The sequence below is a fragment of the Pelmatolapia mariae genome, linkage group LG1 (genome assembly GCF_036321145.2).
Source record: "Pelmatolapia mariae isolate MD_Pm_ZW linkage group LG1, Pm_UMD_F_2, whole genome shotgun sequence".
NCBI lineage: Eukaryota > Metazoa > Chordata > Actinopteri > Cichliformes > Cichlidae > Pelmatolapia > Pelmatolapia mariae.
Genome location: NC_086227.1, coordinates 37,862,245 through 37,887,651, shown reverse-complemented (window position 1 = coordinate 37,887,651; position 25,407 = coordinate 37,862,245). Strand labels below are relative to the sequence as shown.

Below are 25,407 nucleotides of genomic sequence, written 5' to 3'. Positions count from 1 at the left end.
GAATTAACAGTAAACATACCTACAGCGCAGATTTAGCACAGAAGCATAAATCCGCCTTCATTCACCAGTTTTATCTTATCGGCACAGCACATGGATGTGTTGGACACAGAGCCATAACGGTTGCTTCTTCACATTCCACTGACAGCTTGAGGGAATTTTAAATGGTTTAAAATATGGTTATCATTCCAGTGTTATCCTGCTGGAAGCGGCCATCAGAAATGGGTACACTTTGGTCATAAAGGGATGGACATGGTCAGCAACAGCACTCAGGTGGGCTTTGGGGTTTAAAAATGCTGATTAGGTACTAAGGGTCCCAGCGTTTGCCATAAAATTCCCACTGATATAAGGCAGGATGACAACGATTTCCTATTGTTTTCTATTGTACTTCTATTGTACAGTTTTGGTGACCCTGTGTGAATTGTAGCCTCAACCAACAACCATGCCATGCTCAAAGTCACTTAAACCACCTTTCTTCTCCATCCTGATGCTCCATCTGAACTTGAGCAGGTCGTCTAGACTACATCTCAGTGTCTAAATGTATGTTACTGCCATGTAATTGGCTGTTTAGAGACTTGCATTAACGTGCAGCCAAACTGGTGTACCTAATAAAGTGTGAATAACACGTTAAAGATGTGCACAACATTCACATGGGATTGTGTTTTTAAACTTTCTCCTACGGTGTGTGTGTTTTTTTCATGAACATTTCTTCGCACAGCATTATAGATAAGCATCGTTTTTGTTTTGCATTTTGCTTAAAAAATGTATTAAAGTAACCCAGAGGACACCTCATTACAATGTTATGCAAGTCTGTTCAAAAGGTTACCATTTAATTAAATCTGTTGGACACATGGGAGAAAAATTCAAAAGCAGCTGAAGTGGAGCTTTTGCAAGCCTTCTCAAAAACAAGTTTAGAAGTCAGCTGAAGTACGCAGCTGGTTGCATACCTCGGTGTGACTGAGCCGTATTCCAGCCATAAACAAAATCACTCTTGCTCGCGTTTATGTATACTGTACAAGATGCACTGCGAAATACAGTACCTCAAGGTTCAACAGTGCAGTGATGAGCTTTGCTAGTGTCTCTCATTACTTTGCAGAATTGTAGACATGGACCTCTTCTACTTTAAAGGGAAAAAAGTCTATTTCTGTAATCCCTTTGGCTTTAACATGGAAGTCTGACCATACAAACATGGGAAAAAAAATCCTTCCAGTCTATTCATTTCTTTACTGGATCAAGTTTTCTACATAAACCTTTTAAGTGCCCAGCATGAAAGTGGAGATCAAGGCAAAGAAAAAAAATAAATTGAAATGAGGCAAAGAAAGAAACAAGGGTGAAGATAGCGCAAGTAGTCGGAGATACTGTGGAATCAATTGAAAAGACTCTTGCATCGCTCTGCTTTTCAACTTGTTTAATGGATCATTCTCAGATTTCCTTGCTCTATGAACCTTGTTTTGTGTTCCAGTGAGTAAAAAGGAAGAGGATTTTCAATCCCAAGCTGGCTAAAGAGAGTCAGATTGGCCACAGTGGGAGAGAGACGAGGGTTATCTTTAATGGGCCATCTTCCCGCAGTCGCACTCCCTCGCTTTGGATGACAGGACTTTGAGAAATGAAAGGAGCAGAGAGGGAGGAAAGGGCAAATTTGGACTCGCGTATGTGTACCCACGGAAGGAAATGATCCAGGAGCTAAAGGGCCAGAGTCAGAGAGCGTGGTCATTAAACAATCTGTTTTCTTCTCCAATAATCCTCCTTACCCATAAGAATCCAGCCAATTTATTTTCCTAAATCTCTTTGATAATCTTCAGGTCTTTCAAGTTAGCCCATGCACAAACACACTCTCCTTTCCATCTGAATGCCCTCAGCACTCTCCCAATAGACCTGCCCGCTGTCTTCAGGGAGCGCCTGGCAGTGCTGTCTGTGAATGTTTTTGGTTTCTTTGTGTCGAGGTGAGCCTCCAGTTCTTATGGCTGTGTAGGAGATAAAAAGCGACATTTAAAGGATAACTCACACATCACAATGTAAACAGTTAAAGTCCGGACCTTGGCATCGGTGATGTCACCCATCAGTTTTGAACTTTGCATTTTAAAGTCTCAATGTGGAGGCTGTTTTTATGGAGCTAAAAGTGGCCATACTTGGAGGACAGAATGGAGCGCTAACTTAGCAGCCAACACTTGCGAGCTTTTTTACTGAGCTGTACTCTGTACCTGTACTTATGCACAGACACATGCACCTACTAATTAATGTGGCCTAACAAGCAGATAAAATCCTCAAATTTCACTCACCAAAACTGAAGCACACACTTTTTAGACAGCCTGTTCTGCACAGCGGGGCAAACAGGTCAGTTTAACTCACTCATATTAGCTGAGGTGTAGCGCTAGCACACCTGTGTAGCCAAGCAGGTACACCCGCACCTTGAACCCTTACCAGAATAACACCGGGATAAATTATGTAAAAAACTATCCATAGTGACAAACCAGGCTGTAAACATGCTTTCCAGGGGCGTAATTTCCAGGGGGGTTAGGGGGGTTATAACCCCCCCCCCCCCAATAATCAGACCCAGCCAATATAACCCCCCCCCAATAAAATTATGAATTATCTTGCATAAATAGGCTGTTGATTTTCTTTACTTATTTCAGTTATTACCAGCTAAATACAGTAGTTGCATGTTTAATCATCTGGGAATTTACCCAGATTTATTTATTTATTTAGACAGAGATCTTGACCCCCCCCCCCCCAATGATCAGCACAAAGTTACGCCCATGATGCTTTCTAATGCTGTTTAATTAAAATGGGAGTCTGGGAGAAGTGTTTCCTTTCTGTAGTGAGTCTCAAGTGAAGATACGTGGCGGTAACTGACGGCCTCATCCAGCCAAAGGACCTTATGTAATAGTGAGGCTCCAGCCACAATCCGCCAAAATTGTTACTCTTCCCAAAGTGTTGGTCAGACTGTAATGAAACTTGCACACAGTGATGGGTCCTCACTCAATTTTGCTCGATGTCAAGGTCATATTTGTTGTTTTACAGCTACTTTTTAGTCAGATTTGAGTGAAATTAGATACATTTGCTCGAGGTATGACTGTTTGCAAGCTTGTTGCAAGCAACAACAATACTTACTGTATATCTTTCTTTCTGTACTTCACACATGACCATAGTAACATATTAGCTTATTAATAACCTGTGAACTGTGACGGATCATGAGCTGGATGAGCTACCACATCAATAATCTTCTGGTTTGACCACTTGAACCATAGAAAACTGAAAAGAAGGACATAGTCATGGAAACACACGGGCTGCTGAACTCTTGAAAAGTAAGTTTTAAGTCCTTTAGCTTTTGAAAGAAAACGTATGTGCCTGATAGCAACAGATAGACACGGCATCATCTGAACCGACCTTTTAAAGCAGAAGGTTTCAGTTTAGAAAACTTCTCAGTCACACAGTTGTGTATCACTTAAGTCACTATGATCGTTCTTTAAAAAAAACACATTTTTCAGCATTAGATTCAACCTTCTGCCCTTAAATGTTAATCTCAAATCCATTCCTCTTGAGTCTGACAGATTTCTCATTAATCTCTGTCAAACTAGAAAAAGTGTTAGCAAACACCGACGCTGTGATCACCGTGAACTTTATTATCTGTAGTGTTTCTGAACAATATCAGTGTGTTTAGTCTAAACCGCTGGTGAAAGTTCTTGAGTCAGGACATTTTTCTGTCATCAGTTGTCTCTTTGGGTATAACTTACAGTAGACGGTATTTGTTGTTTTGCATCATATAAGCAAAATATTCTAGTCTCCTTCTCTTGATGGTAGTGAGAATTACTGTCTTTTTGCTCATATGACACAAAACTTTGGCTCTCCAAGGTATCTAAAGTATCTCTCTGTACACCCATATCTCAGACTCCTCTAATCTCTTACACAGAGCACTGGGTAGTGTACATGCCTCAACGTGGTTTGAACAGGGATCTTTAAGTGTCTTCCTCTCAGAACTTTCCTCATTTTCCTGAAAGAAACTCCAGCCTGTTCAGTGTCACATCTGACTTCGTGCGAGAGATATGATGGTACTCTCAATCCTATCATCCTCAGTCTGAAGAGTGCCCTGAATGCCATCACACATTCACACTTTTCTCCCTCTGGGGAACCTGTGACTCCCTCCTTAGGGAGGCATCCCCAGGTGGCAAATATGCTTCTCAAATATGAGAGGTAGGAAGGAAATCAAATACCTCCTGAGAACCAACAGATGCAGCAGCCTTCATTATAATTCCACAGAACCACCAGGTTGGGTAATGTGGCACGCATTTGGGAGCATCACTATAATTAGAGCGGTATCAACTGTGCATGAGTGCATGAGAAAGGCAAAGGAAAACCTTCAATATAACAGGAAAACGTCATAGTCTCCAGCAGCCCTTCAGTGGGCATGGGGATGAAGAAGAATCTGCCAACCAGTCAACACCTGTCATGGATGAGAATCATTTGCATAATCCTAAATGTTTGGTAGATATAGGTTCCAACTAAAACAACAAGATCATCAGGTTCTCCAGCTTCTGCTGATGGAGAAAAGAAGCATCCAACCAACAAAGTCCAAAATACTGTGGAAACCTCTGGACAATCGGTCTATGTGGAGATGTTATAGATTAACCTGCAGAAGCAGTGCTGGAGTTTCCTAAGTGTCAAAGCCACTCAGGCTGAAGACTATAACCTTGTTTTTGCATGACACCCTATAGGCAGAGAAAGGTGTTTCTTTTTATCCAAACCTTAGTAATACTGGATTTGTGTCGCTCATGCACATAAAGCTCACCACACCTCCTCATTTTAAAAAACAGTAAAATAGCATAATACAGTAAAACACAAACATTTATTGTAAAATAATTCAAGATATATTTTTCTTTGTTCAGGTTGTTTTTAGCTGAACAACCACTCAAGTAACAAATAGAGAAGAGAGCATTTACTGACCCTGAGGTCATCTGTCAAATTTAATGCAAAAATATTTCACGAATTTGTGAGAAGAAAAGACTGGTAAATTTAGAGAAACACAGAACAAAATACAGAAAAACAGCAGTAAAATTCAGTCAAGGAATTCATGCGTTCATTCATTCAAATACGTTCTTCATTTGAGCTCCTAGGATCATTATCTCACAAGAAACAGTAGAACATCAGCAATAACTTTCCCATTATATGATTAAGGCAGCCAAACAAACTACAGACTCGGTGTCATTAAGATGAGTGATTTTCCTTCTTATTGAACACGAAGCAATAATTCAGAGTAAAATGAAACTGATAAAATCAAATAATTATTTATGCTATTTTTTTAAGGAAATTGTGCTTGGGATTAACTGAATATATACCAATTTTATTTAATAAAATTGCACTGAAGTTGACATTTTTCATTTTACTTATGTAGCAAAATTACACCGAAAATTTGTAATTAAATTAAATTAAATTAAATTAAAATGAGCATCATGGCATTTTTGAGTGTATGGACTGTCTGCAAATCTTTTACACTTAGTTTGTAAAAACTGTCTCCAAATAATTTTAGTGATTTTTGTTTTTCTTTAGTAAAAATATTCACTAACTGAGGCGGCTCCTGTTCCATATTTATTTTTTTAATTTTAGAATTTGGGGGAGTAAAATTTGTGGTTTTTTTCTTGTAAATTGATTAGTTTTTTAAAAAAAATTATATATTTAATCTCAGAAACGCCTACATTTCCCCCCCTCACCTCACGCTTTTATTTTGAAGGCGGGTCCTCTCGTGTTCCGGTGCTGTCCCCTCCGTTAAACCCCGTGCGGTACGAGGCTGACCGCTGAATTTTAACAGCAGGTAAAAAAAAAAGAATGAGAGAAAAATGAAAGAGCGAGGGAGGTAGAGAGACGTAGAGAAAGAGAGAGGGGGAGAGAGAGCTGTCGGAGCATCCTGCCAGCCGCTGCTGCTGTGGAGGAGGGTGAGGCTTCGCTAAATGTTCCGTTGGCTCGACTCGTTTTCGTCTTTTGTTGATGTCAAGGCAGAAATAAAGTCATGCGTCCACCGCGGGAGCGCGCCTCTGTGTTGTGAAACGCACATTCACCATAACGAGGCTGTGGTTGCGTGTCTGTGCTTCCCAGTGGCGGTTCAAACCCGCCTCATCTACTTTACCGTGTTATGTGGCTCCCTGTTCGCCCCACATCCCTCATGATCCTCTGCTGGAGCGCATCTGCGGTTATGTTTGGCGCGACATTTGCTCCGGTTTAAAAACGGTAGAATGAATAGAGCTCTCTGATAATCTGTTGTCGATAGGTTGATCTCATTTATTTATTTTTTTATTTATTTGCACGTTATTCTGGCGTCAGCGTGACCAGGAAATGCTGTAAGCAGGCCTGTCCGCCCCCCATCCATCCATCCATCCATCCATCCATCGGTGTTGAACTGAATGAAAGTCCTGTTTGCTTTGGCTCTGAGCACAGTAATGTTGGGGCACATGTTTGCTCTTTGCCTGTGTGTACATGCGTATCAGTGTGGATAATCAGACCCCCCTCCCCGTGTGTGTGCGCTCTGCTGACAGCGTTTCAACATGACAACCCTGCGTCAGAGGAAGGGCAGCAAGGGGAAGGAGCCCTCTCCTGCTGCAGAGCTTCAGTCCCAGCAGCACAACTGTTGCTCTGAACACCATCCGGAGAAGATCCTGCATGGTGAGTGAGACACCCCGCACTCCCATCTCAGGCTTTGTGAGCCACGGATAGATGTTTCCCACCAACAAGCTGCAGGTGCCAGTTCTATCACACATTTCAGCAGGTTTGAGCTGATCATTACTTGGTTACCAAATCACTGGTGAAGTTCTTGGTGCTGTTCTGGTGCCAGCTTTTTGGCAGCAGTACCAGGCTTTTTACCTCTGCCAAAGTAGTTGAGGACGTGTCAGTGGGTTTGATTTGCAGTCTGCTGTTATTTTGTTCCCACATGAAGCATCCCCAATTTTCACCAGTAGTGTTTGGTTCTCAAATCTGTTGACTTTAAAGCTGATTCTCAAGGCACCAAAGCAGAACTGGCTTTGCAGCAGTGCTGGCACTGCGTCAGTGGAATCCAAGCATTTTTAAAACTTTTTTTGTGGTGGAAATGAGTAGAGGTATTTCCAGATTGGGCACTGGTGTTGCACTGGGTAGAAAGTCACGTCGGGTTGTGACTGGCTAAAAACCAAGCACCTGCTGCGGGGGTTTTGAGCCAAAGCCAGCTCGAGCTCCAGGGATAGTGTTCAGTATCTGACCCTGACTTTAACCTGCTACAGGTGTTCTCAGTGTGGCTTTACTGATGTTTTCATAAATTGCTCTGCTGGTTAAAGCCTGATATCGTACACGTTCTGTGCATTTCTGCATTCAAAGAAGAGACATTGTTATGTGTGCGATGCTTTTGTGTCAAATGAAAAACGCTGAAATCATTATTTGCAGCTGCGGCCATCAAATTTGCACGTAAACAACGCAGGAATGCCTGGGCTGATAGTTAGATCACTCTTTTCTGCTCACACTTAGCCCACAGTGCACATTCACACAGGACTTTATTGAGATTTATTTGTTACCTGTCTCACACACACTCACACATCAGTGGAGGCAATTTGACGTTCAGTGTCTTGCTCAAGGACACTTTGAAGCCACCCAAAATGTTAGCTTCTCATGTGGGCTGGTTCTCAAATGCAAGTTCTTGATTGAGTACCAGTACCTGTGCAGATTAGGTGGCGATGGGCTATTAGAAGGGGGCGGAGACTGGCTGGAAACCAAGCACTTTGCTGCAGGGTTTTTTTTTTTGGGGTCAGAGTCATCTCCTGGGAGATGGTGGTCAATATCTGGCCTTGACTTTGACCCACTGCAGGTCTGCTCAGTGTGATTTTTATTGACGTCTTCATAAATCACTCTGCTGGTTCAAGCCTACAACCGTACACCTTTGTTGTATTTATGCATGCACAGTCATGTTTTCTTGTGTCTCATCCCTAAAGGAGACTGAAGCTTGATAAGCTTTTTTTTTTTCATTTCAACATTTAAATGATTGACTCTGGTGTCATATTATATTTGTAACCTTCATTTCACAATGAATGAATGAAAACTAGCGGGTGTTGCACTTCTGTGCATCACGATGTGCACTTTTATGACAATTCAAAATATTTACAATGTGCAAAAAGTCAGTTTCTGCAGAAACTGCATGAGGAACACACGGCACATATTTTCACTCGTCACAGTGGGTGTTATTAAAACCTTTAAAAGACTAAAAGTAGCTCTGTTCTAGTCAAGTTTCCCAGTAAGCTGCAGTCATGAAGTGCATGTTGGAGGGTCAAACAGGAAACCCACTCCCTGCACACCTTTCACACCTTTCTGAAGTCACATTAGAGAGAGCTGTTTCTATAACTCTGTGAAACCAACAATCTAGCATTCACACCCACTTCACACAGTGGTTGGCCAGCTGTGCAGAGGTGGCAAAGGGGCTGAAGCTTCTTTTTTTTTTTCCATACTCGACTCAGGCATTTTTGTCACTTTTCATGCGGGTGTCCAAATAGAACGCCACAAGTGCCTTTTAGAAGAGACTGTCTGAAAATGTGTGCTGTTTTCGACATATTTTACAATACTGAACCTCTCGCCTTTCCCTGTGAAGTGTTTGGAGCAGGTGTACACACTCCTTGAGAACGTTGTACGCAGTAGTTTGTGTTGCAGCTGAATCTGCCAACATGCACAGCAACATTACCCTGAAGCTGAAGCAGCTAAATGAAATCCAGCCATCAGTAAAAAAAGAAAAGTGTTACTGTTTCACGTTAAGTTTTACCCTACAGTGAAAACTAACATGTTAATGTTCTTGCAGGTGATTGGTCATGGGGAGCTATAATCTGGACTTCAGTTGGTTGGTCTGTCTCTGTTGGTCTTGGCCTGCTTTGCTGCATCTACGTGGCGACGCTACATGAGAACGACCTGTGGTTTTCCAACATAAAGGTAAAGACTGTTTACGGTTACAGACCCGACACTGTGGAAGGGCAAAGAAGAAACAAGCCATTAATGAAAGGGCAAATCCTTTCTAAAGAATGACTGTGATTTACAGAATAGACTTCCTGTTTTATGCATTATGCAGAAAGTAATCAGAGAAATGTTTACTGAGGTCCCAGCAGGAGGGGACTGAGGGACCCTGTCTCGTAGATTTGTTTTTTGCAGCTTCAATCGTCGCCCCCTGCTGGTCATTGGAAAAGAAAATACAGGTTTAGACCTTGCTGCTTGGCATATCTGGAAACTACATCCATCTTTTATACTGTTTATTAGCAACTGCAGGAAAGAAGTTCACTTTCAGCCACTGGTTTGAGTTCCCAGACACTTACCGAGAGTTTTAAAAATAAGAGGTGATGCAACCCTGTGGTAAACACGGCTTCTTTGAAATGTGCTGCTGGAATCAGATTCAAGTTGAGCGTGGGAATTTAAAGGCTTAGCAAATCACCTCTTTATGTTTTCGTCTATGTTTTATACAATGTCCGAACTTTTTTAGAGATAGGGAATTGTAGATGTCTCAATAAGAATTAGCCTCTCGGTGGCTGTATGTCTTAGTGACAGCTTATCTTAAAGTACTGCCAGTGAGTTTGTGTCAGTGGGAGCTGGAAAAGTTGGAAATATGTGGCGCTGTTTAAATTTTATTTTATAAAGCTCTTGTTAAAAAGCAGTAAAGCCGCCTGGATTGATGTATTTGGCACTTGTCTAACAAAGTTATCTGAGGATTTGACATCCATGTGCACGATTCATTAACCACATCACAGATGTGGATATTAACTGATGGAAAAGTGTCACACGGTGTGATCGTTAAGCTAAAAATTTCCACACGCGTTTTGCGCTTATCTAACGTAGCTTCGACATCAGTGCCAAGGACATCCCATCATCCAGTTTTCTTCCTAAAATGGCCTTCGAACACGTCATAAACACTTCATCCTAAAATGGGATGATTGCTTTTCCACGCGCTTCATGGGATGAATTTTCAGGGCTATTATGTGAACCACATGAGATCCTGAATCATCACGGTTGTTTCAGGCCTTTCAGGGTTTGTTCATTGTTGTACAGCAACAGAACATTGTGCTCTGCCAAATGTGATGTCATTTATAATTGCCCCCCTTTTAGAGCGTTAGCAGCACTCTGGTTCTGGCTGAGATATACATAGCAGATTTCAAACTGGGTGACATGGCAGAAAAGATGTCTGCATTAGTACTAAAACTGGGGCAAAGTGTGAATCAAGGCTGTTGCCATAAATTGTCTTTGCATCATTAAGTGATGCAGTATGAATCAGCAACTGACGCAAGAACATTATTTGCTTTTGAGTAGTTTGTTTTGGTGTTTTGTGGTTTTGTAATCTACTTTTACATATGAAGTTAAAACACTGCAGGTTAATATTTTGCGTGAAAATTGCTCTGAAGTTGTTTATCACAGGGAGGGATGGAAAGTTGAACTACCAGATGCGCAGCTACGTAAGTCAAAACCACAATCTGAGACATTGTTTCTTCTAACAAGCTCATTGTTTCTAAGTAACCTTTGAGTGTTCATTACTGGAAAATAGCAAAGAGGAAAAAAAGATGATTCTACATTGTAGAATGTGGTGTAACTTTAGCATCTGCTTGTGGTTAGCTACAGGATACTTGAAGGAAAATCTATTATTGCAGTAATTGGTGACATTAACGAGGCCATTATGTGTGTAATTATACATTTTTGACATAGCAGAGGAAAAAAAATGAAGGTAAAATTTGTTGAACACGCTGATGAAATCTCTGCAAATCTGGCATCTGGACTCAAGAATGAATTGATTCAGCGATCACAGGGCGAGCTCGCTGTAGTCCAGGTGATCTAAATTTCACTATCGGATTCAAGACAGTGACGGGACAACAACAGTCCCCTCAAGGTCCTTTATACTCAAGTTAAAGACCCTACAATAATACAGAGGCTCAATACGGGAGAACATTCAAACAGCCACCTATGAGCATTACTTGGTGAAAGTGGGAAGGAAGAACTCCCTTTTAACAGGAAGAAACCTCAGACAGAACCAAGCTCAAGGAGGGGCAGCCTGTTTGTGATGTTCATGTTGATACATTGCCAGATGTTGAAGACCTTAAAGTGGGTCAAAAACCTTTAAAAAAAAAAATCTTGTAAATTATTTGATACATGAAGCCAACATTTTGCAGCAGTCATTATAAATGTCCAGTCTTTGGACCATAACAGTCGGAGATTTAAGGCCCGTGTTGTTTTGAGATGGAATGACCCAGTTACCAGTACTGGTAATTTAGGGCAGCTGTGGCACAGACCTTACATTGGGTGGTGGGCTAATAAATTTGTTAAGCTCTGTATCAAGTACACATGTGCCTCTCAGGTGGACTTCAAAGAAGTATAATGGAAACCAGTAATTGTCCACGGTGCCTCCAGCTGTCTGTGTCTGACAGACTTCAGTTTAAGTGTTCAGAGTGCCCTCAGTGTAATACTGCCAATAATAAAGGTTCCCACATTAAACTCTGTCATGATGCTACTTGTAAACTACAAAAATGTCCAAATGCATTTTATTCATAACTAAGCATTAAAGACAAAAATGCAAAGAGTAATGTGGACTTTTGAAACATTGTTAGAAATATCTTTATACTTGCCCATGAAAACAAATTGGAGATAAATGTTTATTTCATGAATTTATTGCCTTACTTTGACTAAAGTTGCACGTTGGTTTGCATGAAAGCAGACTGTTATGCGCATATGGAAGGTATTAAGAGAAGGCTGAAGATAAAGCACAGTTTGGTTTTCTGTAAATCTCTTAAGAGTGGGAGCTGCCCACAGGGACTAATGAATCAAAACCTGACACCAGAGACACGTCTGGTTCTGAAGCTCTATCCCAATCACAGGACGACTTATCTCTTTGTGTAGAACAGACGAGACTGCGACTCAAACAAAGCATCAGTTTACTTCCTCTGTTGGTTGCCTGCATGGCCAGCCAGGTGCTTATTCTGTTTCTCATACAAATGTGAAATGCATCTTGCCCGCGTATAGCGCCGCCGTGCTCACGGTAATTTGTGAGATTCTGTCACAGGGACACAAAGCGGCACTTTGAGTTAATTGATCGGAGTCCGTATGGACACAGTTTGCGGTCCCGTGCTGGCTTTTTTTCTGTTTATGTGTGTGTGAAGGGGAGCAGGCAGATGTGTTCATTCATAATAAATGCAGGTCACTTTACAGGCCTGGAGAACATCTCCCTGAAATGTTCCCACAAATAAGTGGGCTCCTGGCTGACATCATCGCACACTGCATGCATATGTGAACTGTTTCCTTCTGTTAATGCAATCAAAGCCTGCGCCTGAGTCTATGTTCGCACAGAGCAGGCCGAATCTGCTCGGTTACATTAAAAACGTGGCTGTGGCTCAGCATTAAAACATTCAGTGTTTTTTAGGGAGACTGTCTGGGAACATGAAAATGCATAAGCAGTCTCTGCTGTTGATGTCCAACAGTTTCTCTAACTTTTTGAAACCAACAGTCTAACATTCACAATCATCTCCAGCTTGTGTGGAGGTGAAAACCTACCCTGGATATTTTCTTTCAAGCTCTGCTCTTCATTCTCTACACATTTCTCTCTGCAACAAACTTTGAACAACTTAGGCCTTTTTTTCCTTTTTTTTTTTTTTTTTTTTTTTTTGAGAAGACCATCAATGATATTCTGTTGGCCTCGTATTTATGATGATGTATGATATTAAATATCTCCATTCAATAGGACTGCTGGCTTCTGACTCGCTGGTATAAACACTTTTCATCTCTGGTGTTCTTTTTGTATAAACTTGCCCTCGGGCTGTGTTCACAGCTCTGTTATTCATTTTAAAAAGGCCTGAGCACTGACTCTAACGTGGGCCTCCAGTCCGTTCAAACTAATCATTCTATTGTTTTTATTTACATTTATTCATCTCTTTTATCAGACACCTGATGGACATAAAGTAATGAATTGATCGTCTCAAAAGCTTACACAGAGACGATGTTTGAAATGTTACTTTGAGACTTCAAATCCAGGTTTGATTGCTGAAAGGAGAGAAGGAAGCAAAAGTAAAAGTTTTGTCCTTTGTTCTCTCAAACGAACAGCCAGCATTAACAGATCTGTCCACACTGGACACACAGGTGTGAATGCCATTTTTTTCAACTAACTCAGTCCGAGGGATGCAGATTTTATAACGGACATCTGACAAAATTATAGATATAGCTTAAAACGTTATACAGCAATCACTCAGAGAAAGTAACGCCTACAAAGTATCAGTAGATGATAGAGGAGATGGTGAGCTTCACCATATATTAGTTAATTTTTGGCCTTTATTATGTAAGAAATTAAACATTAGATAGAAAAAATGGGGCGAGAGAGAGTGAGGCAAGACAAACAGCAAAGGCCCTTGGGTTGGAGTTGAACCTGCGCTGCTGCATGTGGTCACCTGCGAGCTAAACTGGTGCCCAGATGTAGCTTACTTTAAGCTACAGCAATAGCTCCTATAGATGTAATGCTAGGGGTGAAGTGAAGCATGATTAGGTTATTACTGGCATGAAAGAGTTGAATGTCAGGCAGACGAGCTGCGATGACGCATATATTTCTAGAGAAAGAAAAGGCCTGTGATTGCGTTTAACAAAGAACCGCAGGAGACACAGACAGGCTCGTGTCTCGTTTTATTTCAGCAAAAGTCGCCACAGACATGCGATAAAGATAACGGGTGTACTTTATACACTATATTACCAAAATTATTCGCTCATCTGCCTGCACATGTATATATCAGGCTGAGTGACATCCCATTCTTACTCCATAGGGGTTTATGTGATGTTGGACCACCCTTTGCTGCATTCCCAGCTCTGCGCCACTGCGCCTGATGCTTTGCATTGTGCTTGCTGATTTATGCAGGTGTTTGGCCATGGAAACCCATTCCATGAAGCTCTCTATGCACTGCTCTTGAGCCACATGGCGTTTGGAGGTCTGCAGTGACTGACTGTGCAGAAAGTTGGTGACCTCTGCGCTAGGGCTACCACGATTAGTCGACTAGTCACGATTCCGTCGACTATCAAAATCTTCGACGACTAATTTAATAGTCGACGCGTCGTTTGAAGCTTTGTAAGATCCCAAAAGACGCAGGAATAAGTAGTAGGATTTAAGAGTGTAATAACGGACTGAAACAGAAGATGGCAGCACTGCATGTACAAGGATGCCAGCTGCCGTTAAACCCCGAAGAAGAAGAAGTAGCTCTGTCCCAGAATTCATAGCGCGGCCCTGCTCAGTTTCCAACAATGGCGGCAGCTAGTTAGTGTTAATATTACTCTTATTATTCTTTCTGGGTCACAAAATAAACGTTTAACATATTTTCAGGCGAGAATGTAGCTGTGCAAACCTCAAATATCTGCTCAGTTTATCAAGACACCACATATTTTCAAAAGCGCTCCGAAGTTTTCGGAGACGTCTGTTACCCACCAGCTCGATAGCTAGCCGGGGTTCAAGGCTCACTAGAGCCGTGAGAACACCGGACTCCCGGCAAATCGTTTTCAAACCCACCGCCGTCTTTCGCTACTCAGGTTAAACATACATAAGTCACTTAGATAACTTAAAAATGTTATTGTTTGGCTTTTTTTAGTATTTTATTTGTTCCTGAGTAAATCGGTTTGGCTGAGATTAAAGTTATAGTTTTTACACAGCTGAATAAACGTCAAGCAGACAACTGATTATCAGAAGTGTGAGATGCTCGAGAATATACTCCGGTGTCCTGTTATATTTTAGATAGCAAGGAGCAGACGGCTGAGTTTATTAAACTCCAACGAAACAATCTGCAGATTAAAATGTAATAAACTATCATCTTGTCTTTATTTTTAGTTAGCACATACCTTAAACACTTAAAGCTGTAAGCTAATGATAGTTATATAAGAGCAGATGCATGCTGGTCCAATAAGCTGTACGTTGTACATCCAATGGATGCATGATCTGATTAGTCGACTAATCGCAAAAATAATCGGTGACTAGTCGACTATCAAAATAATCGTTTGTGGCAGCCCTACTCTGCGCACTATGTGGCTCAGCATCCCCTGACCCTGCGCTGTGAGTTCCCTTTCAGTCGATTCACTCGGTACAACACATAAGTATGGGATATCACGCCCTCGCGTGTCCTGGCTGAAGAAACCTTTATTCACGCCTTTAAGGCAGATGACGTGTGATGACACGCGCACGGCCCCGCCTGCACATATAGCCGCTGTCATCACAGTCATCCCTCAGTTCTTACGCTCTTCACCTCGCTGAGAACACCTCTGCTGAGTTGGGCTAGCTAGCTGCTGCTAGTTAGCTCCGTTGTCTGCCGACTTGAACTTAGCTTAACTGCCCCTGTTGGTGTTAGCCTCCACCGCGCTGTTGGTGTGTAGGCTGCCCGCGGAGCGCTAATTTCAAGTTTTCCTGTGCAGCGTTTCGCTTTGCGTTTTGGAATGGACTCCAAACCGAAGCGAGCAAAGCAGAAATCTTCTGTTCGCCCCTGTCCTCAGGGATGCGGTTTCTCTTTGCACGACAGCGACCAGCACGATGCCTGCCCTGTCTGCCTGGGGATCGTCCACGCTAGGAGAGCGTTGACGGAGCCCGAAGCCTGTGCGTTTTGCCGCCAGCTCCGGCGCTCGACCCTGGAAAGACGGGTGACGTTTGTGGAAAAAGTGCTGGGACGCTCGGCTGTCGCACGGCGTGACCCTCTCCTTTCCGAGTCTGGAGCCCCGGCTTCGTTCGAGTCCGAAGACGAGGATTTTCCGGTCGATGTCCCCGCAATTAGCTGGGCTGACCACATGGAATATGTTGACGGGTTAGCCGATGACGAGCCAGAACCATGCAGGAGCGCTGACGGGCTTCAGCCTGGGTTGAAGCCCGCCAGCGCTCCCCAGGAAGACGATGACGTGCTGGACATCGGCCTGGACATCCATGGTTTGTCGGAGGATGAGCAGGAGAGCTCATTGTCGGCCCAATGTGCCGCCGCTGCTGCGCCGGTCGGCCACGATGACACCTCTCTTTTCTCCCTGTTTCGCCGTGCTGCTGAGAAGCTGCAGGTGGACTGGCCCTCTCCTCCACCAGCTCAGAAGCCGTCGCGGTTCGCGGGTTTTTTCCTCCCACCGGAGCCCGCAACGGCCAAAAACTGCCTGCCCATGTTCCCAGACTTTCTCTGCGAGCTAACAGTATCATGGGACAAACCTCTGTCTACCCGCGTCACTGTGCCCGGCTATGGACAGTACATGGAGTTGGACGGCGCCGAGGGGGCTGGCTTAGCTAACCGACCCCCTATGGAGCCGTCTCTGGCTGTTTATCTGGCCCCGTCCCATAACCATGGTGTCGGCGGCCCCGCAACTCTGCCGTCCAAGCACTGCAGATTCTCTGCCTCGCAGCTGGAGAAGATTTATCGGGCTCAGGCCGGCACTGCTCGCGCCATGAGCTCCGTCACCATGCTCCAGACGTACCAGGCAATGTGCCTGGCGGAGCTCGGATCGCTGGTTCCTGATGACAGCCCGCTGGCACCTCTTCTTAACGAGGTCAGAGTTGCCACAGATCACATCCTCCGTGCGTCTCGCTGTGCAGCGCTCTCCCTGGGCAGAGGGATGGCTTCGACAGTAGTGGCGCAGAGGCACCTGTGGCTGACCCTCTCTGACGTCCCGGATAGGGACAGAGCTGTATATCTGGACGCACCAGTGTCTGCGGCTGGGTTATTCGGACATTCACTTGAAGCCATTCAGGCTAGATTCGATCTGAGGAAGAAGCAGACAGAAGCTCTGCGCGACATCATCCCCAGACGTCAGCCGAAACCCAAGCCCGCAGCTAGCTCTCACAGGCCGCTCCTCTGCCAACTGGCAAGAGAGCGGCGCCCACTGCTGAAGTGGGTGTGCCGCCAGCGAGAGCACATCCTCCGGCCCGAGCTCCACGCCAGTCGGCCTGGAGCAAAGGCCCACCCTCGGGCCCCCAGCGGGACCCGACGCCCAGGAGGAAGAAGCCTCAGCCCTCCTAGCTGTGGTTTCGAGTGGAGAAGGGGTCCAGCAGCAGGGAGACGCTGCTTTTACCCCTCTGTTGCCGCACAAGAGGTGCCGCTTAAGTTCTGTTCAGGTTGTCAGCCCCAGAAGGCGCTGCACTTTCCTAACACTGTCTCCCAAGCACAAAACCCCTGCACACAAAATGCCTCAGGTAAATCCCTGTTCAGGTGTGTTAAATGTTCAGGTGACCACATCGAGTGTTCCCGCTGTTTTTCATTGTTGTGCCCCAGAAAAGGTGCCTCCAACAAACTGTATGAATGTACATGTTCCCATGTTACAATCAATAAAGAGTGTTGTTCATTCTCAAACAATCACAAATGCTCAGCCTGCGGGCAGAATGAGCCAGGTCAGGCAGGTGATGCAGTTCCCTGCAGACACACTGGGGGGCGACAACGCCCCGCCTACGGTGCTGCAGATCAGCTGGCTGGCTGCTCACTTCCCTCAGTGGCGCGCTTGCGCCCCCTCTCCGTGGGTGCTGCGAACCGTTGCCATGGGTTACCAGTTGCAGTTCCGGGTCAAGCCGCCTCGTTTCCAAGGAGTCGTAAACACGACTGTCAACACCGAGGCGGCCATGATACTCAGAGAGGAAATAAATGCGCTATTGCAGAAAAGAGCAATACGAGTGGTCCCCGCTTCGGAGACAAACAAAGGTTGGTACAGCCGCTATTTTGTTGTTCCGAAAAGAGGGGGAGGGCTTCGTCCCATCCTCGTCCTGCGAGTCTTGAACACGTATCTATGTAGTACAGGTTAAAGATGCTAACACTCAGACAGCTCTTGAATGCAGTCGGCCCGGGAGATTGGTTTGCGACAATCGATCTAACAGATGCTTATTTTCATGTGGCTATACACCCGAAACACAGGCAGTTTCTGAGGTTTGCATTCGAGGGCGTAGCCTACGAATACCTAGTGCTGCCGTTCGGGCTGTCGCTCGCTCCTCGCACCTTTACGAAATGTGCCGAGGCAGCGCTAGCGCCCCTCAGAGAGAGAGGCATCCGTATCTTAGCCTACCTAGACGACTGGGCTCTCGTAGCTTGTTCCAGAGAGCAGGCGCAGACACAGCTGTCACTGGTTCTGTCACACTTTCAGACACTGGGGTTCTCTGTGAACTTTCAAAAGAGCTCGCTAATCCCGAGTCAGCAGATTTCTTTCCTCGGTTTGGAAATATGCTCGCTTTCCAGCCGCTCAAGTTTGTCGGATCACAGAGTGGCCGCGTTTCATCGCTGCCTCGCTCAGTTTCAGCTGGGACGCAGACTGCGTTTCCAGACGATATTACGCTTGTTGGGCATGATGGCATCTATGATCGCCGTAGTGCCACTTGGACTGTTAAAAATGAGAGCGTTTCAACGCTGGACTCTCTCTCACCGCCTGTGTGCATCGCGTCATCCCCGGAGGAGGCTGCCGCTAACCGCGTCTTGCATGCTAGCTCTCCGTCCTTGGAGTGAGCCCAGGCTGCTGCATCAGGGCTCTCGGATTGGGAGGGTGTTGTTTCGCAAGGTGGTGTCCACAGATGCTTCCCTAAGAGGGTGGGGAGCGCTGTGCAAGGGTGCATCAGTGAGAGGGATCTGGTCCGCAGCTCAGCGCCAGCTGCACATCAGCCACTTAGAGCTGTTAGCAGTGTTCTTAGCTCTAAAGCATTTCCGTCCAGTCCTGGAGGGCCAGCGTGTCTTAGTCAGGACGGACAATTCAACAGTGGTGTCTTACATAAACAGGCAGGGAGGAACACGCTCTCTTCCCCTGTTGAGGCTGTCTCGCTCTCTGCTGTTATGGTGCAGTGTTCATTTTCTGTCTCTGAGAGCCACCCATGTCCCAGGCCACCTGAACCTGGGGCCGGACCTTCTCTCCGGGGGGGTCCTCTGGTGAGAGAATGGAGGTTACACCCTTTAATAATCAGCCTGCTAGCAGCGAGTCCTTGGCAGCTTCCTCTCCGCAGGGATCTCCTCTCTCAGGCGGGAGGAGAAGTGTTTCATCCGCGCCCAGATCTGTGGCGCCTTCATGCTTACCTGCTGAGAGGCTAAACTTGATTGCTAAGGGTTTGCCACCTAGTGTGATAGCGACAATTCAGAGCGCTAGGGCCTCATCTACTAGAGGCTTGTACGCTTACAAATGGCGAGCCTTCGAGCAATGGTGCCAGGACCGCCACACTCTCCCATTTCAGTGCTCTATTGTGGATGTTTTGTCATTCCTGCAGGAGCTGCTGGATAAGGGCCTTTCATTTTCGACAATTAAGGTTTATTTAGCAGCTATATCTGCTTGTCATATTGGCTTTGACGGGGTGACACCAGGTGCACATCCCCTCGCCATACGTTTTCTGAAAGGAGTTCGCCGGCTGAGACCCGTGCTTAAGTCCAGTGTCCCTGCTTGGGACTTGTCTTTGGTGCTGGAGGCCCTTTGTAGCCCCCCGTTTGAACCTATTGAGTCTGTGAATATGAAATTTCTTTCATATAAGACTGCATTACTTATCGCTTTGGCTTCGGCAAAGCGAGTGGGTGACCTTCATGCGCTGTCTGTGCATCCCGCCTGCACACAGTTTTCTCCTGATGGCCACAAGGTCGTGTTGCATCCAAATGCTGCCTATTTTCCCAAGATCATGCCTGCATCTTATAGCTCAATGGAGTTTGAGTTGCTGAGCTTTTGCTCCCCTCCTTTTGCATCTGAGGAGCAGAGGAGGATGCATTCTCTTTGTCCAGTGCGTGTGCTACGCACCTACATTGAGCGCACTCAGAATGTGCGTTTATGTGACCAGCTGTTTGTCTGCTTCGCTAATCCGAATAGAGGTAGATCTCTGTCGAAACAGAGGCTGTCCCGCTGGATTATAGAAGCTATCTCACTGGCATACGGCACCAGAGGTCTTGCTTTGCCCCACGGGGTGAGGGCTCATTCCACCAGGGGGATGGCAACCTCATGGGCTCTTTTTAAAGGGGTGCCTGTAGCTGATATTTGTGCGGCAGCTAGTTGGGCATCACCGCACACTTTTGTGCAGTTTTATCGGTTGGACGTTACAGCCCCTTCGGTGGCTCATACTGTCCTTTCTGCTGGGTCTACCACTCACTAAGGAAGTGGTGGCCCGATTCCGGTTCGGTGGCTGCTCTGCGGGGCGTGTATATATGTCCCATACTTATGTGTTGTACCGAGTGAATCGACTGAAAGGGAACGAATAGTTATGTCTATAACTTCTGTTCCCTGAAGGAGAGGAACGAGGTACAACACAAGGTGGCCCCACTGAGCAGTTTGGCTCGGTGAAGAGCGGCTATCGAACTGAGGGATGACTGTGATGACAGCGGCTATATGTGCAGGCGGGGCCGTGCGCGTGTCATCACACGTCATCTGCCTTAAAGGCGTGAATAAAGGTTTCTTCAGCCAGGACACGCGAGGGCGTGATATCCCATACTTATGTGTTGTACCTCGTTCCTCTCCTTCAGGGAACAGAAGTTATAGACATAACTATTCGTTTACGTTGCCTTCTTGGCCACTAACAGTTGATTGCAGAGCGTTTAGTGGTGAGGAATTTCATACCTGGACTTGTTGCACAGGTGGCCTATCACGGTTCCACCCTGGAATTCACTGAGCTCCTGAGAACAGCTAATTTGCTAATATGGATGGATGTATCAGTTTATGGTGTTTAGGGCTGTTGCAGGCTACGTTCTTAAACTGATGGAATGTGTAGACACACATACTGGCGAATTAGTTAAAGGATAAATTAACTGATAAATAAAATACTAGAATCTCATCAAAAATATATTAGCAAACATGCTAAAAAATACCAATAGCTGAAACACAGTGACGAGGTCCAGCTCAATGACTAGAATTAGTGAATGAGGCCTAGTCGATGCTGATCAGTTATAGCTTCTTGTGTTGGGACACCTATAAACCAATGTGGCCACACCCCTAACTACCTTGTCCAGTTGAAAATCACCCCATTCAGAGGTGTTATAAAATAGGAAGCTGTCAACTATGTCCAAAACTGTTTTGGTCCCATGCTGCAGATATACCTTTCAATCCTCTAAAGTTGGATATTTTAAAATGAGATGGACTCGCTGTAGGAGCCAACCTCAGGTGGCCATCAAGGGAACTGCAGTTTTTTTTGTTTGTTTGTTTTTTAAACTTTTGCTTTGGCTTTACTTTTCATCTCCAGAGCTTTTTAGTTGGGTGACTTGTTCAGATATATATTTTTTGATTTGTTTAAATTTTTTAATCTGTCTCAGGGAATGAAATTTAGTAGTGACCTCGCTCAGTCCCTCCCATAGTCTGTTCCTCTGTCGGTAGGCTGATCAGGTCGATGTTGTGACAAAGTTTGACAGACTCAGACTCGCCTGTCTCAGGCTGCAGGTGGTGATGGTAGCCTATGACCTTACGGCATTATGCATCACATGTCTCTTTGTTGATTGTGTTTTGTATATCTGCGTACTGTCACACCTATATTCATGGAGTCATGTAGTCTTCTCAGTCCACCATATTATACTATTGCACTGCATGTTATGTAGCAGGATTGGTCTTTTAATGTTAATATATACCAGTAAGATTAGTAAATTTATTTTTGCTTCTATCAGAAAAATAATTAGGAACTAAGGCTTTCATTTAAGTGAAGTGGACTAAACACTCACTGTGCACGCTGCAGGTATTGCTGCTAAAAGAAATCTGCCAAATGTAAAGATTATGGCAAAGAAATGGAAACAAAGATCCATCAGCGGGCCAGCGTACGTTTTGTTCTTTTTAATCATTACTACTAGTTTTGTTGAACTCTGATTTTAGTTGTGAAATGAAAGAAAACCACAAAAACTATCAGCTCAGTTTGCGTGGAGACCCAAACAGAGGGAAATGACTTTCAAATTCAAATTTTCAAGTTTAGCTGTGCGGACAGAAGAACATGCTGAATTATCCAAAAGAAGTTTCCAAGGCACAGAAAATTGTGTTTTGTGCACCTTGCATGATTCAGGCTCCTGGTCTTACCCTGAACTGCTTCCTGTTGCTCTCTGGGCAGTCTGGATGGATGTATTTAATTTCCTGCCTTCAGACCCCCCCCCCCCCCCCTAATCTCTCTCACTTTTATTCTCCCATTTACTGTCTCACTCGCACACACACGCACGCACATGCACACACACGTTGTCTGAAGTGTCTTCAGGTCAAGTAAGCTGGAAAGAGCTGTGAAACATGCTGGAAAGTAATTTGTGGATTTGGGAGTCCCGCCTGATCAGTGCTGCTGCCTGACCCGACCTCACCCTATGTGACTGATAGTATCGGAGCACGGCGGCCTGTGGAGAAGCTTCACAGAAAGGGGACTGGTTTTAATAATCTCATGTGTGGTTTCCTCACCCAGCGTGCTGTTGAGGGAATGTATTATCAGAGTTAGCCTGAGGTGAAAGGGTCTGGAGGATTTTTTTTTCTCTCTTTCACGCTCATACCCTTACAGTGCTTATTATCTCTAGTCCTCTTATGTAGCGAGACAGCTGGCTTAATCTGGCCTCTTGAATTCATCAGGTGTGAGGTCACGTCCGTGCCGGCCGCAGCGCCTCGCAGAGTTTATTTCAGACTCGCGCACAGATCCACAAACCTTCCGACAACTGTTCCCTGCATTTTCCGAATGATGTTCCAACATGTTTCCCCACCCCCACTTATTCTTCTTATTCTTTTCCTGTAAGCACGTGTGCTTTTATAGACGAGGGGTCACCAGTAGTCAACTCGCTTCTCCCTCCCTCCCTCTGGCTGCTCCAGTTATCCACAGCCTGTCCTGTTGTTCGCAGGGCTTAGTCTTTCTGTTTGCTTTTGCTGAGAAAGATTGCTTTTTGTGCTGAAGTTGCCGGCTGTGTTTGATGGAAGCAGAGGCCACTTCGTATTTAGGCTTTGGCAGACATAGAGCAGAGGAAGTGCTGGATGGACCCTGGCTTGGATTTTTCGTGCATCACATAACAGAGATGGGAGTTATTCAAAGACCCATAAGGAGGAAATGGTAACACAGACACACAGAGAGAAGAGGATCGGTGCCTTCTGAGAAGTGTACTGGCTTCCAGCATAATGAGCAATGTGTGAACTTGTTAACTAGGCCTATTCTCTTTGACCTTAATTTAAATTGAGGATTAGCCATCTCATCAGAGTTCTTGGTGGAAAGCCAAGGCTTGTTTTGCCTTGGGCAAAACTCAAAAGGAGGATTGGGAAGGAAAGTAGCTGCTCATCCCTCAGAGGAAGCTTTTGCATATTTCCTTTGGCAGGGAACTTGAAGCGATTAAAAAGCGAATTTATTTGGATTGACTTCAAGAAGAGAAAAACACACCACATTTACATTTTTTTCCGTAATGGATTTGGATCAGTTCTGTACCTTAACCCAGGAGCGTCCTGTTTATCTACCTGGATTCAGCTCATCAAAGGATCCAAGAATTTATTGATAATCTCTGCGTTCCCAGGCAATGGAGCTCCGTAAGAGGGTGAAGCCGAAACATGGCCTTTCACAAGATGCGCCGTCTGAAGGCAGATGTCACCATAACGCTCTGTCGGGAACGCAGGAGGGGGGTAAAGGAGGGGTTTCTCTGCTTGGGCGATCCGGTTCCCGTTCCCATTCCGGTTCAGGCGTTTCACCCCGGCGGCCTTGGCAACAGTGCGTTTCCATGGCAGCAGGGCTGTTAGCGGCTGTGCTGCTGGCACTGACTCAGGCCTGGTGTGTGAACGGCTTACATGAGAATCTGCTGTGGTTCTCACAGCTCACGGTAGGAGTTATTACGTGTTTATAGAAAGTGTTTCAATTTGAGCGATTAATAAACCAAACACATTGCAAACGAGCTCTGCTTCGATGTGACCGCCTCGGGGGGCGGGTTCAGTCTGCAGCACGGTGCAAATGAAAACCATCACAGCACACCGTAGTCCAATCTCCAACCACAGTCAGAGCTCCCGCCTCTTCTGTGTTGTTAGGTCGTTACAGAGTGGCCCCAATAACAGTGAGATCACGGTACAGAGATCCAGCAAGCAACAAGCATCTGATGCTGTTATTATCTACAAATTGAACAAACTCCTTTATAGTTGAAGTGGCATAGATTTATTTTTTTATGTCTGTTGTTTTTTTTTTTTCTGAAGGTAGAAATAAAGTGTTTCACCTGCTCAGTTGGAAAAGTGCTGCATAATTCAGAAATGTTAGAAATGATCTTAAACACCAAGAAATATCTCTTAAACCAAGATGCAAACCAAGTTCAGCCAAATCAGTGCAGTTCCTGGAATGGCCACTAGAGGTCGTCTCCAAACGCGAGTCAGCCTCTGTAGACTCCAATGTTAAAATGTCTGACTTCACAGAAGGTCACATTTAGACCCTGGTACAAAAATGTTGGATCTCTATAGCTAATTTTTCTCTTCATGTGTAGGAGAGAGTTTTTTCTTTTGTTGTATTTGTGGAAATGCCTTGCATTCATTCAGTGTATGGATGAGTCCTGGGAGGCTTGCACTCTCGAATAGCTGCCACTCCATCATAAAACTTCTCAGACAGTCTGTTAGCTTTCATTTAAACACAGGATGTACATGCTATCCATCTTCCTGCAAAAGGTCAAATCTGTGACTCCAAGTGCTTCCTGGATGTTCCCATTTCTTGAGCTGTGAACTCATTCTTTCAATTTTGGGGTGTTTATTTGCTTATAAATCATGCAAAGATGATGTGGTGAACTCATTTGCAGATAGTGTTGAAACAGCTTCTTCATAGATGGTGCCAGTAATATACTTGACCTCCTTTTGAGGCTCGTAGCTGATACTTCTGTGACTTATCCGGATCAGTTCACACGTGGAGCAGCTAAATGTTTTGACCTTGTACCTCGCTCCATATTAACGGTTAGTTGCGAAACGTGGTTTCCCGTCGTTAATCAAAATGCTCTTACCACGAACAAAATATTTATTTTAATCTGCCATGTTTTTGTATGATGTCAGTGACTTTGATAGTTTTTCCAGATGTAGTCTTGTTTTTCTGATGGAGCAACAAGAACACAATAACTGAGCGCCTGTGGCTAACTGTGGCTGCAGAGAGTCCCGAGGTTAAAAACGCTCACTGCCCTCCTCATCGTTCTTACGCTCGGGGCCGTCCCTGTGCTCGTAGAATCAGTCTCGTCTTTTCTTCCAGAGGCTCGTCTTTTTATCCTCCAAATGCGTATTTAATTTTTTGCAGCTGATAATATCTGCGTTATGAACCAGTGGGTTTCTGTTGTTCTCCTCAGGAGTCAGACCCATGCCGATTTACACTCTGTTAATCAGCTAATGGTTTCAACCCAGTAAATGACATTAATTAACTGGTGGGAACACCTGCCTCGGTGGGCGATCTGATTGGGATCCCCTGTCCTGTTACTCCCTGATGGCTACAGAACAAATAACTGCTCTCAGGTTTCCACAGACTGGTTATGATGATTTGTCAGATAAGGACCGCAGAATGAGCCAGGCTATTTAAATTAGGATCATTCTCCTCTG

The 25,407-nt window shown here is 44.8% G+C and overlaps 1 protein-coding gene across 5 annotated transcripts in view; it reads left to right on the top strand.

The window, feature by feature from the left end:
• Positions 1-5,736: 5,736 nt before the first annotated feature.
• dpy19l3 (dpy-19 like C-mannosyltransferase 3) overlaps positions 5,737-25,407 on the top strand; it is a 78,784-nt gene continuing 59,113 nt past the window's right edge. For 2 of the 5 annotated variants that reach the window (XM_063480343.1, XM_063480328.1), the window contains exons 1-3: positions 5,738-5,924; positions 6,522-6,648; positions 8,795-8,922. In XM_063480343.1, the coding sequence (XP_063336413.1) occupies positions 6,531-6,648; positions 8,795-8,922 (246 nt within the window). In that variant the 5' untranslated portion in view covers positions 5,738-5,924; positions 6,522-6,530. Of the gene's footprint in view, positions 5,925-6,521; positions 6,649-8,794; positions 8,923-22,716; positions 23,679-25,407 lie in introns of those variants that run through there. The other 3 variants (XM_063480337.1, XM_063480323.1, XM_063480316.1) reach the window with 3 other exon arrangements.